The sequence below is a fragment of the Corythoichthys intestinalis genome, chromosome 8 (assembly GCF_030265065.1).
Source record: "Corythoichthys intestinalis isolate RoL2023-P3 chromosome 8, ASM3026506v1, whole genome shotgun sequence".
NCBI lineage: Eukaryota > Metazoa > Chordata > Actinopteri > Syngnathiformes > Syngnathidae > Corythoichthys > Corythoichthys intestinalis.
Window position 1 is genome coordinate 2,062,328 of NC_080402.1, and position 17,055 is coordinate 2,079,382.

Here is a 17,055-nt window from a genome sequence, read left to right on the forward strand (position 1 = left end):
CTCAGCTGATGACCGCCAACTTCCGTCTCGTGACTTCCGGGTCGCGAGTGATCTTTTTTTCATCGCCGCACGCAACAAATTAGGTAAATTCTGCCTTTTTGTCACTTTGCAGAGGTTGTCGACGGAACGATGACGTCACGCGTTGTTGGCGGCGGGCGCGGGTCTCTCTTTCTCTCTCTCATTTTCGCTCGAGTCGTCTTTGTTTAGCCTTCTGAATTGCGAGTGAGTGCCATATCCTGACTTAAACGCTAAAGCTTTCTTAGTCAACTTATGGCCAAATGTCCTGCTTGAAAGGCGTTGAAAAGGCTCCGAGATGAAAATTCTTATTTCCTGGTGAAAAACCCGCCTGGCAGGGGCGTCACTAGACCTAATACCATATTGGGGTACAGCGTGTACAGATTATAGCCCTTACCTATCATAAAAAGTCAGAAATTGTGCTATAAACAAGGTATAACTGAAATGCAATACTGTAATGTACAATGTATAACTGTATAACTAATCTGAAGGAAAAAAAAGCGAAAAAAAGATTTGAATCTGAAAGAAAAAAAAATTGAAACTGAAAAAAATAAGATCTGAACGTGAAAGAAAAATTCTAAGTGAAAAAAAAAGACCTGAAAGTGGAAAAAAAACATCTTTCAACCTGAAAATATCAACTTTGTAACTGGAAAAAATAAAATGTTTTTTTTTTTCGCATTTGAAAGATTCAAGAATAAAACTTAAACATTCAGTTTCAAACATTTTTTTTTCGATCGTTTCTCTTTTTCTGATTACAAAACTTTTGGCCTTGATTTAACACCAAATATAACCGAACCAAAAAGTTTCTGTAAAAAAAAAAAAAAAAAATTTTTTTTTGTGTGTTTTTCAGCTGTCAGTATTCAAAATCAAAATTGGAATATCCCTTGTTGATTGTCAATTCACCTCATCAACTTCACCTCTTAAAGAGCATACGACAGGAGAGAAAAAAAGTTTTAAATAGCATTATTATGTGAATTGGAATCATATTTTGAGACGATTCAACTATATACATCAATTTAGCAACGCGCAGATGACGAAAAATTAGTATTTTAATCTGCCGGTTAGCCACGCCTACCATTATAGGGCTCTAGCGTCCCCAACAGGTGGATGATGTCAGCGGGAGAATGGGCTCATTGGTTTTACTATTCAGCCCATTGAGGGGGAATTATTCACAACGAGGAAAACGCGAAGAAGAGAGCTGCAAGATGTCATTGTTTCTGTCTCTCCACTTCAATATTTTTACAGGATATTCTCAAGTATTTTTCCCCACTTGCTAAATAAATGGCATGGTCGTGACAAATAACAGTCTTGTGCTAAATGGAATATGAAATAATGAAAATGCACTTATTCAGGACGACATGGCAAAATGACTCCATAATGGTCAAAACTGTCGACTTCCCCTTTACTGTCGGACCTCCCGAACGATATTTTATGACACCAAAATCGGGCTTCTGTCATTTCCCTTCCCCGGCTTCGGAGAATGTAAACAAACCAAGAGGCGTGACAGCTAGCCGACATGCTAACCCGAACCGAGTGATGTTTCAAAGTCTTCGAAGTGGAAAATCACACATAACTAGCCCGGATTATTTGACATGACGACTGGGTTGTCGATTGTCTCTGCGGATCGGCAAACCGCCCGGCGGAGAGAAATTTACAGCTCGTTCCTCGGAGGAGGGCGGCTGCAGTTGTTGTGCAGCTAACGTGCAGCTAATGTGCATGAGGAGAGCTTTTTACATGCCTATCAATGATCAAACGTAAGTAGACCTTAATTTAAAAAAAGTTTGTAGTGTTTACTTTGTAATCGCTGTATTAATATTTGACATCATACAAAACAAGATGTTTACTCACTTCCTCGTTAGTCCAATGGTCCCACAGTAAATATCCACGGTGAATGGGAACCTTTTGAAACTCCAAAAAGGCGCATACGCCTCTCCCTCATACAGAATGATTTTTCTGCGGCCGTTTAGCTGGCGTGATGCGAAAAATAAACGTATTAATCCGCAAAATCAGCTGAATCCTTAGTCCTCATACACAACAGTACAGCTGTTTAGTGAAGAGGACGCCTTCACCCGTACACGTCACAGCACTCTCCTCCTCAAAGCAAGACCGAAGCCGGAAGTCACTCATTTTCATGGCGCGGGATTCAAAAAACTAAATAGATATAGCGATCGCTTCCACACACATCCAAGCGGTCCATATGATTCAGGAGCATAAAATACCGCGTCTATTATGAAATAAACATGCTTTTTCGTGTCACAGGCACTTTAACCAATCATTGTTTTACAACTGCTAGGTTGTGACCTAAAAGTGGTTTATGTTGCCTAGGTCAGGGCTCCCCAACCTTTTTTGAGCTACGGACCGGTGTGATTTGGGTCTTTTTTTCACGGACCGGTGTTCTGTCAAATTTTGCACCCTTATAAAATTTGTAGCAGTTTTTGTGGCAGTGAAAAAGCCCTCTTTTATATTCAGTTGGACTCTTTTCTACACGTCCGTTCCATAGGCGGAGTTTGACTTTTGGGGCATCAACATGTTGATGACCCCGAAACGTAGTGTCAGCAATAAAATTAACTTACTGGAATATTTATAATAATAAGTGGACAATGAGCATTTTCCCCCCCGATCATTCTTGAGGGGAATTCTAAATCATGCAAGATCGTCATCCATTGAATATTGTACGCCCACCAGAGTCGTGCCAATGTAGTTACCCCAGTCAAAAATTGTACCCCCTGGGCGGAGACATATGGAGGTAGATTGCGTCTTTTGTATTCAATCAAAAAAATAATAGCTTCAATCACAATAAATATTTTCAACCCCAAAAACGTCACTTCAAAAAAAAAAAAAAAAAAAAAAAAGTTTTATTGAACAAATAAATTTGAAACTAAAAAAATGCATGTGAAAGCTGTTTTTCTTTGATTGATTTTTTTTTTTTTAATGTCAAGTTTTTTTTTGATTGAACTTTTTTGATTGATTTGTGTTTGGGCCACATTTTGGCTCGGACATTTTTGTCTTTATTATTCAAACAAAAAATATGTTGCTTCAAAAAAAAAAAAATTTCAAAAAAGAAACATCACTTCAATCAAAAAATGAAAAATTTCACTCACGGAAAAAGTTTTTGAATGCGAAAAAGATATTTAATATTGAAAAATTTGCATTTGAACACTTAATTTTTCATTGAAAAAGCTTTCTTTGATTGAAGCAACCCTTTTTGTGTTTGGGCCATATTATGGGTAAGACATTTGTGTCTGAATCATTTAATCCCCAAAAAATTGCTTCAATCCCCAAAAAATATTTTCAATCAAAGAAAAAAATCGTTTGAAAAATAAAATTGCCCTCCCCTATTTTGTTGTTGTTGAAAATTATATGCAAAGCAATTGACCGTCTAAGTTGCTAGTCACCTGATCTGTTCGAAAAATCATTTTGACCCATTATAAAAATATATTTTTTGTTCTTTTCATTCATTTTTGTTGCAGTTTTATTGCTTTACAACTTATATATATATATATATACACAGTGGGGAGAACAAGTATTTGATACACAGTCAATGGGAAAACCCATTGGCAGTGTATCAAATACTTGTTCTCCCCACTGTATATATTAGTGCTGTCAAACGATTGTAATTTTTAATCGAGTTAATTACAGCTTAAAAATTAATCAATCGCAATTCAAACCATCTATAAAATATGCCATATTTTTCTGTAAATCATTGTTGGAATGGAAAGATAAGACACAAGATGGACATATACATTCAACATACGGTACATAAGGACTGTATTTGTTTATTATAGAAATAAATCAACAAGATGGCATTAACATTATTAATATTCTGTTGAAGCGATCCATAGATAGAAAGACTTGTAGTTCTTAAAAGATAAATGTTAGTACAAGTTATAGAAATTTTATATTAAAACCCCTCTTAATGTTTTCGTTTTAATAAAATTTGTAAAATTTTCAATCAAAAAATAAACTAGTAGCACGCCATTGTTGATGTCAATAATTACTTACACAATGCTCATGGGTGCTGAAGCCTATAAAATCGGTCGCACCCAAGCGCCAGCAAAGGGCAGTCAAACTCCATAAAACACAATTAACAAGTGGGCATTTCACTCTACGGTCATTTAAATCTGTCTGAGCGGGACATGTGCATTGATTGCGTCAAATATTTTAAACGTGATTAATTTAAAAAATTAATTACCGCCCGTTAACGCGATAATTTTGACAGCCCTAATATATTATACATATATATATGGGAAAGTCAGTTCCATCCAATGACACTTTTCGGCCACAAAAAAATCCACTTATGGTCCGTCCATGATCAAGTGTATCACAAAAGTGAGTAGACACATCGCATTTATGCAGATATTTAAGTATATCTTTTCATGGGACAAAATGACACTTTTGACAATTTTCCCCTTAAAATAACTCAAAATATAGCCATTAGATTACTCACTTTTGACAAAAATAACACCGTTATACTCTTAACACCGTTATTAACAACACTGATTATATGGACTTATGCTCTGCCAGCTTGTTGTCTCCTGTCGTCTTCCAAAATTACAACTGAGTGATGGCCCTTCATTTACGACGACGTGCAGGCAAGCTTGTATTGAAGAGACTGCTCACAACAGTGTACCCTCCTTGGTTGAAATAAGTCAATGTTTTGGCCACTCTGGTGCGCTTTTTTGGCTTTGTGCCGCTTGCATACCGAGTGTCCGCCATTCGTAACTTTCCACGCATTTTTTTTTTTTTTAACCCTTCATTAACCGTCAACGTTATGGTGTGATACATTAAAACTGTTAAACCGTAAGGACACTCAGATTCCTATTCTCTGTGTCTAAGAATATTTACTTAAGTTTGTCCATGAACGCACACAAAGGAAAGTTCTCCTCACACACATTCTACCATGTGGCTGCGCTCAACTCAACTGCACGCTGCTTTCACTGTTAAGCCTTCCCTGTGCCGTTAAGCATTTGTTTACAACATATTCATGTATGTTTTATGATGTAAAAAGAATACTTATTCACCGCTATAAATGCTTCAGGAGCACAATCTGTTAGAACACAGGCTTTCAGGAGCCCGAAAAACCGTCCCGGGAAAAGCTTGTCAACTCTCCGCATTTTGACTTTGTCAGGGCTCGGGCCATGAACGCGTCGGACGAAGAGGACGACGCCTACACGGAGCGGACGGCGCTGGTCCGGTCGGAGAATCCGGCAGTGCCGTCCTACCGACCGGAACGCTCATCCCGAAAGGTAACAGGTCAGCCGGCCGCCGCGTTTTCTCCGCTCTAGCTTTTCCGTGAGAACTGTGTAACAAGTGTGAGCCGTGATGTTAACACCAATGAGATGTACCACTAGTGGGCGATTCAAGAAGATCAGGTTCGGCTTACTGGAGGGCAGCGGCAATGAATAAAGACAGACGAGTTTGATTTCGAGTCCAATTTCCCCACCCCAACGTTCATGAGTATGAGGTATAAATGGCTTTATGGATGCGCAATATAAGTGTCGGTAGTTGAATGGGTATTGGAAGTGCTTGGCTTGAGTAGTGGGAAGAGACACAGACAGGCTGCAGAGCCTCCTACCAGACCCTGACTTGATGATTTTGTTGTAGGACAGGAAAAGGACCATCTTCAGGCTCCTGGCATTGATTCCTAGCTCGCCATCATTTTGTTAGAGTAGTCCCAAGGCAGGGCAGGGCACCTGGCCTGTATAGACCAACCAACCCAACTACAATAATGCATTCGCTTTAGCATGCTAGCATTAGCATGCCAGCATTAACAGGCTAACATTGGCATGCTAGCATTAGCATGGTAGCATTAGCATGCTAGCATTAGCAGGCTAGCATTACCATAGCACGGTAGCATTAACATTAGCATGAAAAAATTAGCATTAGCATGCTAACATGATAAAAATAATGCAATAATAAAGCAAACACACACACAGAAGATTACATGGTAAAGTCTATTCAGGTGTGCTAGAGAGGAGGGTCAGTCAGGATGTCAAATCTCAGATCCAGGAGGAGCAGTGTGGGTTTCATCCTGGCCAATGAACAGCGGACCAGCTCTAAACCCTCGGCAGGGTCCTCGCATTGATTCCTTGCTTGCCATCCTTTTGTTAGAGTAGTCCCAAGGCAGGGCAGGACACCTGGCCTGCATGGACCAACCAACCCAAGTACAAAATGCACTTGCATTAGCATGCTAGCATTAACAGGCTAGCATTAGCATGGTATCATTAGCAGGCTGGCATTAGCGGTCTAGCATTACCATAGCATGGTAGCATTAACATTAGCATGAATGCATTAGCATGCTAGCATTAGCATGATATCATTATCAGGCTAACATTAGCAGGCTAGCATTACCATAGCATGGTAGCATTAACATTAGCATGAAAACATTAGCATTAGCATGCTAACATGATAAAAATAATATTATAATAAAGCAAATACAGACACTAATAAAGATCACATGGTAAAGTCTGTTCAGGGGTGCTAGAGAGGAGGGTCAGTCGGGATGTCAAATCAAAGATCCAGGAGGAGCAGTGTGGTTTTCATCCCGGCCAATGGACAGCAGACCGGCTCTACACCCTCGGCAGGGTCCTCACATTGATTCCTTGCTTGCCATCCTTTTTTAGAGTAGTCCCAAGGCAGGGCAGGGCACCTGGCCTGCATGGACCAACCAACCCAAGTACAAAATGCAGTTGCATTAGCATGCTAGCATTAACAGGCAAGCATTAGCAGGCTAGCATTACCATAGCATGGTAGCATTAACATTAGCATGAAAACATTAGCATTAGCATGCTAAAATTATAAAAAATAATGCAATAATAAAGCAAATACACACACAGACGATCACATGGTAAAGTCTATTCAGGGGTGCTACAGAGGAGGGTCAGTCAGGATGTCAAATCTCATATCCAGGAGGAGCAGAGTGGTTTTCTTCCCGGCCGTAGAACATCGGACCAGCTCTACACCCTCGGCAGGGTCCTCGAGGGTACACGGGAGTACGCCTGACCGGTCTACATGTGTTTTGTAGATTTGGAGAAGGCGTTCAACCGTGTCCCTCGGGGAGTCCTGTGGCGGGTGCTTCAGGAGTATAGGGTACCGAGCCCCTAGGTAAGGGCTAATCGATCCCTATATGACCGACGTCAGAATTTGGTCCACATTGCCGGCAGTAAGACGAATTTGTCCCCAGTGAGGGTTGGACTTCACCAAGTTGGCCCTTTGTCACCGATTCTGTTCATAACTTTTATGGACAGAATTTCGAGCATTGATGGGGTCTGGTTTTGGTGGCATCAGCATTGCATCTCTGCTTTTTGCAGATGATGTGGTACTGTTGGTTTCATCAAGCCAACTCTCACTGGAGCAGTTCGCAGCAGAGTGTGAAGCGGTCGGTATAAAGATCAGCACCTCCAAATCCGAGACCTCAGCCGGAAAAGGGCGGCGTGGCGTCTCCAGGTCGGGGATGAGATCCTGCCCCAAGTGGAGGAGCTCAAGTACTTCAGGGTCTTGTTCACTAGTGAAGGGTAGGAGAAAGAGGGAGATCGACAGGCGGATCGGTGCAGCGTTGCAGTGATGTGGACTCTGCACCGGTTTGGTGTGGCGAAAGAGCTAAGCCAAAAGGTGAATCTCTCGAGTTACCAGTCGATCTATGTTCCCACCCTCACCTACGGTCATGAGCTATGCGTCGTGACTGAAGGAACAAGATCCCGGATAAAAGCAGCCGACATGAGTTTCCTCTGCAGGGTGTCCGGGCTCTCCTTTAGAGGTAGAGTGAGAAGCTCTGTCAACTAGCAGGGACTCAGGGTCGAGCCGCTACTCCTCTGCGTTGAAAGGAGCCAGCTGAGGTGGCTCGAGTATCTATTTCGGATACCTTACGTTACGCCTCCCTGGATTAATGTTCTGGGCATGTCCCACTGGCGGGAAGCCCCGGGGATGACCCAGGACACGCTGGGTAAATGTGTCTCGGCTCGCCTAGGAACGCCTTGGGATTCGGCCGGAGGAGTTGGTTGAAGTTGCTGGGCAGACGGAAGTCTGGGCTTCCCTGCTAAAGCTGCTGCTCACGAGACCTCACCCCAGATTAAGCGGCAGATAACGGATGGATGGATGGAATATCTACAAAACCGTTGCAGCACAAATAAAACTTTTGACAGCACAAAACGATCGACACAATTTTTAGCCGGTTTGGATCAAAATGGTTGACCTCGGATTGACCTATCTCAAAAATGATAGCACAGTGATTCTTAACCTTACTACAGGTACCAAACCCCACAAGTTTCACATGTGGATTCACCGAACCCTTCGGAATTACATAGTAAAGCAATTTTTTTCAAATTCAAAACCAATATCTCTAAGCTAGCAAGCTAACAATATAGCAAACTTCTGATCAAAATTCTTCTCATTTTGATAGCATGCTTTATAAACAGGTCAAAATTTGAGACCACGCTGCCTATTGGTCTGTTGTATTCCCTCATACCAAGTGCCAACCTTCCACTGAGCAAACCAGTTCATCCTCCCATCAGATCGAGGACTACCAGTTAAAGAAATTGATTAAGCCTGTAAATTGGGAAACAAACCAGTCCAAAACCTGGTCTAAAAAGCCACTTTGCCTAGATTTAATCAGCGTACGAAAATAGGGCTCTGCGTTTTTTTACCTTCACTGAACCCCTTAGACTTATTCACCGAACCCCGAGGGTTCGATCGAACCCAGGTTAAGAACCACTTTGATAGCGGGGGGGGGGGCAACATCACGGAGGTCCCTTAGCGTACGTCTGTGACACAAGAAACAGAAATATCGTCTAAAGGCATAGCGCGCACTTGACCTTTGACACCAGGTGAGCGATTTTGGGGATGTGGCATAGCTCTCAAACTGTAGGTGATGCACGAGCAGGGAAAGAAAGCACCGCCTGCCCAACCGGTTCGCGGCTGAGCGATAACTTCTGCAGCAGGGCGGCGTTGAGCCCGAGGCGGAGGACGAGCAGCTGAGCCTCAAGTACGGCGCCAAGCACGTCATCATGCTCTTTGTGCCCGTCTCGCTCTGCATGTTAGCGGTCGTCGCCACCATCAAGTCGGTGGACTTTTACGCCGAGAAGACGGACCAGCAGCTGTGAGTAACCGGTCGCGTCGATCCGGGCTCGCCGCTAACTCAGCGCACCGCTTTCTTCCTCCCCTCCCGCAGGATTTACACGCCGTTCACGGAGAACACGTCGTCGGTGGGCCGCCGCCTTCTCAACTCAGTGCTCAATTCGGTCATCATGATCAGCGTGATTGTGATCATGACGCTGTTCCTGGTCTTTCTGTACAAGTACCGCTGCTACAAGGTGCGCCCCGCCTCCTCCGAGCAACCCAGCGCTCTAACGCCAATTTGACACCTTTCTCTCTTCTTTGTTCTCAGTTCATCCACGGGTGGCTCATCCTGTCGTCGCTCTTGCTGCTCTTCTGGTTCAGCTTCATGTACCTCAGGTGAGAACCTTGAAAGTTCCCAACCTCAAGGATCCAAATTGAAGGAATTCGGCTTCCCAGCCAAGCCGCTGGAACCGCGACAGCCGAACCAGTAGGCGTCCCGCTGGCGCAGCCCCCAGCAAGTTAGGCCAAATTCCGCGCGTTCACTCCAGCGTTAACCGTTTGTACTGACTCCATTTTGAACATTTAAAGAAAGCTCACCGAGAACAGGTTGACAATTTATTCATCGACAGTGATCAAAAAGCAAGGCAAAAACAGACGACGGAGAGGCAATGCTGGATCCAGGGTCAGCAAAACAACGGATACATCGAAACGTCCCCGAGAAGCGACAGTTGTTAGCTAAATGTTCAGTCTTTTGAAACCTGCGGTGGAGTGGGCCGGGCGGAAGGCGTGCCTGGGTGTTGTCTTTGGATCATCCCTCTGTGGCAGGTTTTGGCGGCCAAGTTCATGTGTCATCTTTCGTGGCTGGGTTGCCACGGCAACTGACGCATGTCTTGATGTCTAAGGCGCCGAGCTATCAATTTGTTATCTTGGTGGAGTGAGGGTGTTCTGACCTGTAAGATAAGCTTGTTTTTGTGTGCCAAATATATTGTGCCAGTTTGCTCTCCCACAGCTTTTATACGCGCACTCCCAAGCTATTATGAAAAGTTTTAGCGCATAATCATGTGCTTACCGGCAATTGCTCACATTCTGCTGATAGATACACACACATATGTTGATTCATCACACAACGTCTCAGTACTTTTCCACCAAGCTCCAGTACCTTGAGTGCAAATGTGTGTTCAAAACAAAGATATCTTGCCCGCTCAAGAGTGTGACTGTTAATTCAATCAAGAGTGTGACTGTTCAATCAATGACTAGAATAAGGAACTTGCCTGATCGAACCTGCCATGTTGGACAACAGTGTTGTAACTGTATTCCGCCCAACAACAAGCCCTCAATAAAAGTTAGCGGCGCGGGGGGGTTCAGAGAGAGGCTTCAATGAGACATTGATCGCGGAACTCTGTCTCCTAGCTCTCCCAACCTGCAGGTTGAAAAATGTCAACTCTCTTGACTCTGTCTCACTTTATGCCCTGCCTTTTGTCAGCTTGCCTTGGGTAAATAACTAAGTTAAAGAACGAGTTTTAGACCCAACAGACCCCACCGAAGAGTCGCTGACGTCTTCTCCCTACCTGAACAGGCGAGGGCTGATAAGTTGGTCCCCTTTACTGTGTCAAAGGGCATGGAATGAAGTCTGCCTAAACTATGGTTAAACACTTTACTATAATGAATGTGTTAGACTAATGCAAACAGTTATACGGTGTCTGCGAGAAAGGTAACTATCCCCTTCAAAATAGAACTGAACGGCATCGAAATGACTGCTAAGGAATTAGAATCTTGTTCCGCGACGAGCTCAAGAGACAATTGACTTGAGTCAACTGGGGATGCATATTTCATGACTCGCAACTCTACTTGACTCGCTTGAGCTCGGAGGTTCTGAGACTCCACTTGGCTTGTGAGGCAATAACTCAACAAGCTGACTTGAAAAACTTTGATCATAGATTGGTTCACAGCTGCTAGTGATCCGCTTGGAACACCTTAATGCTGGTTTAATTCCTGCTGACTATTGCATTTTTTACATTGACTTACAGTGCATCACAAAAGTGCGTACACCCTTTGCATTTCTGCAGATATTTAAGTACAGTGGGGCAAATAAGTATTTAGTCAACCACCAATTGTGCAAGTTCTCCTATTTGAAAAGATTAGAGAGGCCTGTAATTGTCAACATGGGTAAACCTCAACCATGAGAGACAGAATGTGGAGAAAAAATACCCAGAAAATCACATTGTTTGATTTTTAAAGAATTTATTTCCAAATTAGAGTGGAAAATAAGTATTTGGTCACCTACAAACAAGCAAGATCTCTGGCTGTCAAAGAGGTCTAACTTCGAGGCTCCACTCGTTACATGTATTAATGGCACCTGTTTTAACTCATTATGGGTATAAAAGACACCTGTCCACAATCTCAGTCAGTCACACTCCAAAATCCACTATGGCCAAGACCAAAGAGCTGTCGAAGGACACCAGAGACAAAATTGTAGACCTGCACCAGGCTGGGAAGACTGAATCTGCAATAGGTGTAAAGAAATCAACTGTGGGAGCGATTATTAGAAAATGGAAGACATACAAGACCACTGATAATCTCCCTCGATCTGGGGCTCCATGCAAGATCCCACCCTGTGGCATCAAAATGATAACAAGAACGGTGAGCAAAAATACCAGAACCACACGGGGGGACCTAGTGAATGACCTACAGAGACCTGGGACCACAGTAACAAAGGCTACTATCAGTAACACAATGCGCCGCCAGGGACTCATATCCTACACTGCCAGACGTGTCCCCCTGCTGAAAAATGTACACGTCCATGCCCTTCTGCGGTTCGCTAGAGAGCATTTGCATGATCCAGGAGAGGATTGGGAGAATGTGTTATGGTCAGATGAATCCAAAATAGAACTTTTTGGTAGAAAAACAGGTTCTCGTGTTTGGAGGAGAAAGAATACTGAAATGCATCCGAAGAACACCATACCCACTGTGAAGCATGGAGGTGGATACATCATTCTTTGGGGCTGTTTTTCTGCAAAGGGACCAGGACGACTGATCTGTGTAAAGGAAAGAATGAATGGGGCCATGTATGGAGCGATTTTGAGTGAAAATCTCCTTCCATCAGCAAGGGCATTGAAAATGAGACGTGGCTGGGTCATTCAGCATGACAATGATCCCAAATACACAGCCAGGGCAACAAAGGAGTGACTTCGTGAGAAGCATTTCAAGGTCCTGGAGTGGCCTAGCCAGTCTCCAGATCTCAACCCCATAGAAAATCTGTGGAGGGAGTTGAAAGTCCGCGTTGCCCAACGACAGCCCCAAAACATCACTGCTCTAGAGGAGATCTGCATGGAGGAATGGGCCAAAATACCAGCAACAGTGTGTGAAAAGCTTGTGAAGAATTACAGAAAATGTTTGGCCTCCGTTATTGCCAACAAAGGTTACATAACAAAGTATTGAGATGAACTTTTGATATTGACCAAATACTTATTTTCCACCATGATTTGCAAATAAATTCTTTAAAAATCAAACAATGTGATTTTGTGTTTTTTTTCCCACATTCTGTCGCTCATGGTTGAGGTTTACCCATGTTGACAATTACTGGCCTCTCTAATATTTTCAAGTGGGAGAACTTGCACAATTCGTGGTTGACTAAATACTTATTTGCCCCACTGTAAATAATTAGTGCGATACGCTATTGTAGTTATGATTTCAACCATAATAGTTTACAAAAAGTGAGCGTTCTGTAATGTTTTGTTTTGGCTGGAATAGCTAGTGAGAAACAGCCAAATTGGAGTACCAATTTTTTTTTTTTGCAGTGCAGTCATTAGCCATTTTTTGATAGGCAGATCACCATTTTATAGTACTTTTAAACAGCTAGCTAAATTGCCTAAATGACAATCGCTAGCCAAATCTGATGGGGGGCAAATAAGAGAATCCGAAATTGAACGAGACTTGAGTTTACCAACTGAAGATGCTCCACTTTGTCCTCAGCGAGGTCCTGAAGACGTACAACGTGGCGATGGACTACGTGACGGCGGGCCTTCTGATCTGGAACTTTGGCGCGGTGGGCATGGCGTGCATCCACTGGAAGGGGCCGCTAGCGCTGCAGCAGGCCTACCTGATCGCGGTCAGCGCGCTAATGGCGCTGGTGTTTGTCAAGTACCTGCCCGAGTGGTCGGCCTGGGTCATCTTGGCCGCCGTCTCAGTCTACGGTGAGCCCGTCCCGTTTCGTGGCGCCTGCCTCGCCTCGCTAACTCTCGGTCACACGTCCTGGCAGACTTGGTGGCTGTGTTATGTCCCAGAGGTCCGCTACGGATGCTAGTGGAGACGGCGCAGGAACGCAACGAGCCGGTTTTCCCCGCCCTCATCTACTCATGTGAGTGACCGACGCCTCTGGGTAAGACAGGAAAGTGCTGACCAATGTTCTCGTAGCCGCTATGGCGTGGACGGCGAGGAGCCCCGCAGACGGCGAGGCGGGACAGCAGACGGGTAAGCGGCAGGGGCAACGCTTCACCAAACGCGGATAGCGCCCACCTCCTTCGTATGTCGCAGATGAGGAGTCCTGCAACGAGGAGTCCGGCGGCGAGGGGACGGAGGACGAGGGACGGCGCTCACCCGCGGATGACGAGCAAGAGGAACGTGAGTGACGTCCACGACAATCGTTCGTTTGCCCAACGTCTTTGACACTTCTCTTTGCACCGCAGGCGGCGTCAAGCTAGGCTTAGGGGACTTCATCTTCTACAGCGTCCTGGTGGGCAAAGCGGCGGCCGGCGGCGACGACTGGAACACCATCGCGGCCTGCTTCGTGGCCATCTTGATCGTAAGGACTCCGGGCGCGCAGGATTTTAGTAAGCCAACTTTCAAACCCCCGTGACGGGCCTGTCGGCAGGGTCTGTGCGTGACGCTGGCGCTGCTAGCCATGTGGAAGAAGGCGCTCCCGGCGCTGCCTATCTCCATTTCGCTGGGTTTGATCTTCTACTTCTCGTCCGACACGCTGCTGCGGCCCTTTATGGAGCACCTGACCGCTCATCAGCTTTACGTCTGACGCCTTTGTACTAGGGGTGGGAACCTCTCTGCACCTCACATTACGCGATACAAAGCTCACAATATGACGATACAATGGTAAGGAACTCATTCTACAAAACAACTAATAAACAGGAAAATCAAGCGGTCTTCATCCTTCTGCTTTAAGTTTAGGAGACATCCAACCCATGATTTGAACTGGGAGGGTGGCAGCACATGAACCCCTCCCACTTCTATGGCCGTCACTGCCAGGCAATGCCAGGCAACGAGGTCATTTTGGGCTGTTTCAGTTAATTACCTGTTGATTTTCAGTCACTTCCTGCCGGTTTTGGGCCATTTTATGGGTCGCTTCCTGTTCTGTAACCCAAAATAAAAGCAAGTGACTGAAAATGCCACCAAATTAAGTGAAGTGACTGAAAATGAACAGGAAGTGACCTGAAGTGACCGAAAATGAACAGGAAGTGACCTGAAAATGCCCCCAAATTAAGAGAAGTGACCGAAAATGAACAGGAAGTGACCGAAAATGAACAGGAAGTGACCTGAAAATGCACCCAAATTAAGTGAAGTGACCCAATTTTAACAGGAAGTGACCGAAAATGAACAGGAAGTGACCTGAAAATGCACCCAAATTAAGTGAAGTGACCCAAGATTAACAGGAAGTGACCTGAAAATGAACAGGAAGTGACGTGAAAATGCACCCAAATTAAGTGAAGTGACCCAAGATTAACAGGAAGTGACCGAAAACAGGAAGTGACCTGAAAATGCCCCCAAATTAAGTGAAGTGACCGAAAATTAACAGGAAGTGACCTGAAAATGCACCCAAATTAAGTGACGTGACCCAATTTTAACAGGAAGTGACCGAAAATGAACAGGAAGCGACCTGAAAATGCACCCAAATTAAGTGAAGTGACCCAAGATTAACAGGAAGTGACCTGAAAATGCCCCCAAATTAAGTGAAGTGACCCAAGATGAACAGGAAGTGACCTGAAAATGCCCCCAAATTAAGAGAAGTGACCCAAAATGAACAGGAAGCGACCTGAAAATGCACCCAAATTAAGTGACCCAAAATGAACAGGAAGTGACCTGAAAATGCACCCAAATTAAGTGAAGTGACCCAAGATTAACAGGAAGTGAACTGAAATGACCAAACATCAACAGGAAGTGACCTGAAAATGCCCCCAAATTAAGTGAAGTGACAAAAAATTAACAGGAAGTGACCTGAAATGACCCGAAATTAACAGGAAGTGACCTGAAAATGCCCCCAAATTCAAAGACTGAACTGGAGCTCAACAGGAAGTGACCTGAAAATGCCCCCAAATTAAGTGAAATGACCAAAAATTAACAGGAAGTGACCTGAGGTGCCCTAAAATGAACAGGAAGTGACCTGAAAATGCCCCCAAATTAGGTGAAGTGACCCAAGATTAACAGGAAGTGAACTGAAGTGACTGAAAATGAACAGTAAGTGACCTGAAAATGCCCCCCAATTAACTAAAGTGACCCAAGATTAACAGGAAGTGACCTGGAAATCCCCCTAAATTAAGTGAAGTTACCCAAAATCAAGAGGAAGTGAACTGAAAATGCCTCCAAATTAAAGGATCTCAACAGGAAGTAACCTGAAAATGCCCCCAGATCAAATGACTGAAAATTGTCGGGATTTGACCTAAAATGATTCTAAATGAAAGGAAATAACCAAAAAGCAAGAGGAAGTGACCTGAAAATGCCTCCAAATTAAGTCAAGTAACCGAAAATTAACAGGAAGTAACCAGAAATGACTCAAGATTAAAGGAAATGACCAAAAATTCACAGGAAGCAACCTGAAAATGCTCCCAAATTAAAGTGACGGAAAATTAACAGGAAGTAACCTGAAATGACTCAAAGGAAATTACTCAAACTCAACAGGAAGTGACCTGAAATACCTCCAAATTAAAGGAACTCAACGGGAAGTGACATGAAAATGCCCCCAAAGTAAGTGAAATGACAAAAAAAATCAACAGGAAGTGAACTGAAAATGCCCCCAAATTCAAGGAAGTGATCAAAAACTAACAGGAAGTGACCTGGAAAATGTCCCCACATTTTAGGAAGGCACTGTAACTCAACAGGGAGTGACCTGAAATTAAGTGAAGTGACTAAAAATGAACAGGAAGTGACCTGAAATAACTCAAAATTGAAGGAAAATGACCAAAAATCAACAGGAGGAAGTGACCTGAAAATGCCCCCAAATTTAGTGAAGTGACACAAAAAAATCAACAGTAATCCACCTGAAAATGCCCCGAAATTCAGTGAGGTGCCCAAAAATTAACAAGAAGTGACCTGAAATGAATCAAAATTAAATGAAAATGACCAAAAATGAACAGGAAGTCACCTGGAAATGCCCCCAAATTAAAGGAAGTGACCGAAACTCAACAGGAAGTCACCTGTAAATGCCCCGAAAATCAGAAAGAGACCGAATGCTTTAGTTCATCTTTTGAACATTGACACCTTTTTAAAACGATAATTCTTGGCACGAGCGTATCGACAACCTTTTAGGATGCAGAGTATCACGATGTATCAGCGTTTCGATATTTTGTACTTTTATGCCTGTCCAATAAAAGGCCAGAGTGGCAACACTGGGTGGGTCAACATTTCTTTATTATCAACATGAACAAAGGGTCATTTCAATTGCGCTCGTCAAACTGGGACTTGTTCTTGAGCAGGAACGCCGCCAGATACTCGATGGGGTTCAGAGGCCTGGAAACGGGCAAAGACCTTCGTTAAGACCGCCACTTTTCATTTGAAGCCCCGCTTTTTGGTTCCACCCACCTTTCCTTGGCCAGCACGGCCAGGCCTTGCAGCAGGATGGGTACCACCGTCTGGTCCAAGTAGGCGCGCGTTGGCAGCGCCTGCACGTCCACCTTCTGCTTGGACGACTTCTCTTGCTCCAACGTCCGCTGGACAACAAGAAAATCGAGTGCGGTGAGCGGGCGGTTCGAGACCAGACCGGAG

At 44.1% G+C, this 17,055-nt stretch overlaps 2 protein-coding genes across 5 annotated transcripts in view; one reads left to right on the forward strand and one right to left on the reverse strand.

Annotated features, from left to right (window-relative positions):
• Positions 1 to 16,682, forward strand: psen2 (presenilin 2). Of its 3 annotated transcripts, XR_009064166.1 has the most exons (12): positions 1 to 83; positions 5,144 to 5,261; positions 8,949 to 9,109; positions 9,182 to 9,323; positions 9,398 to 9,465; positions 13,042 to 13,262; positions 13,328 to 13,426; positions 13,483 to 13,539; positions 13,603 to 13,689; positions 13,755 to 13,870; positions 13,940 to 15,260; positions 15,479 to 16,682. XR_009064166.1 is itself a non-coding variant. In XM_057843849.1 (11 exons), the coding sequence occupies exons 2-11, from the start codon at positions 5,154 to 5,156 to the stop codon at positions 14,093 to 14,095; spliced, it is 1,215 nt and encodes a 404-aa protein (XP_057699832.1). In that variant the 5' UTR covers positions 1 to 83; positions 5,144 to 5,153; the 3' UTR covers positions 14,096 to 16,682. The 3 variants fall into 3 exon arrangements, 2 of the variants coding, with proteins under 2 accessions (XP_057699832.1, XP_057699833.1); XM_057843849.1 differs by having other exon boundaries at positions 13,940 to 16,682; XM_057843850.1 differs by having other exon boundaries at positions 8,952 to 9,109; positions 13,940 to 16,682.
• dpy30 (dpy-30 histone methyltransferase complex regulatory subunit) overlaps positions 16,683 to 17,055 on the reverse strand; it is a 12,582-nt gene continuing 12,209 nt past the window's right edge. For both annotated transcript variants that reach the window (XM_057843851.1, XM_057843852.1), the window contains 2 exons: positions 16,873 to 17,000; positions 16,683 to 16,800 (listed from right to left, as the gene is read on the reverse strand). In XM_057843851.1, coding sequence (XP_057699834.1) covers positions 16,728 to 16,800; positions 16,873 to 17,000 — 201 coding nt within the window. In that variant the 3' untranslated portion in view covers positions 16,683 to 16,727. The remainder of the gene's footprint in view (positions 16,801 to 16,872; positions 17,001 to 17,055) is intronic.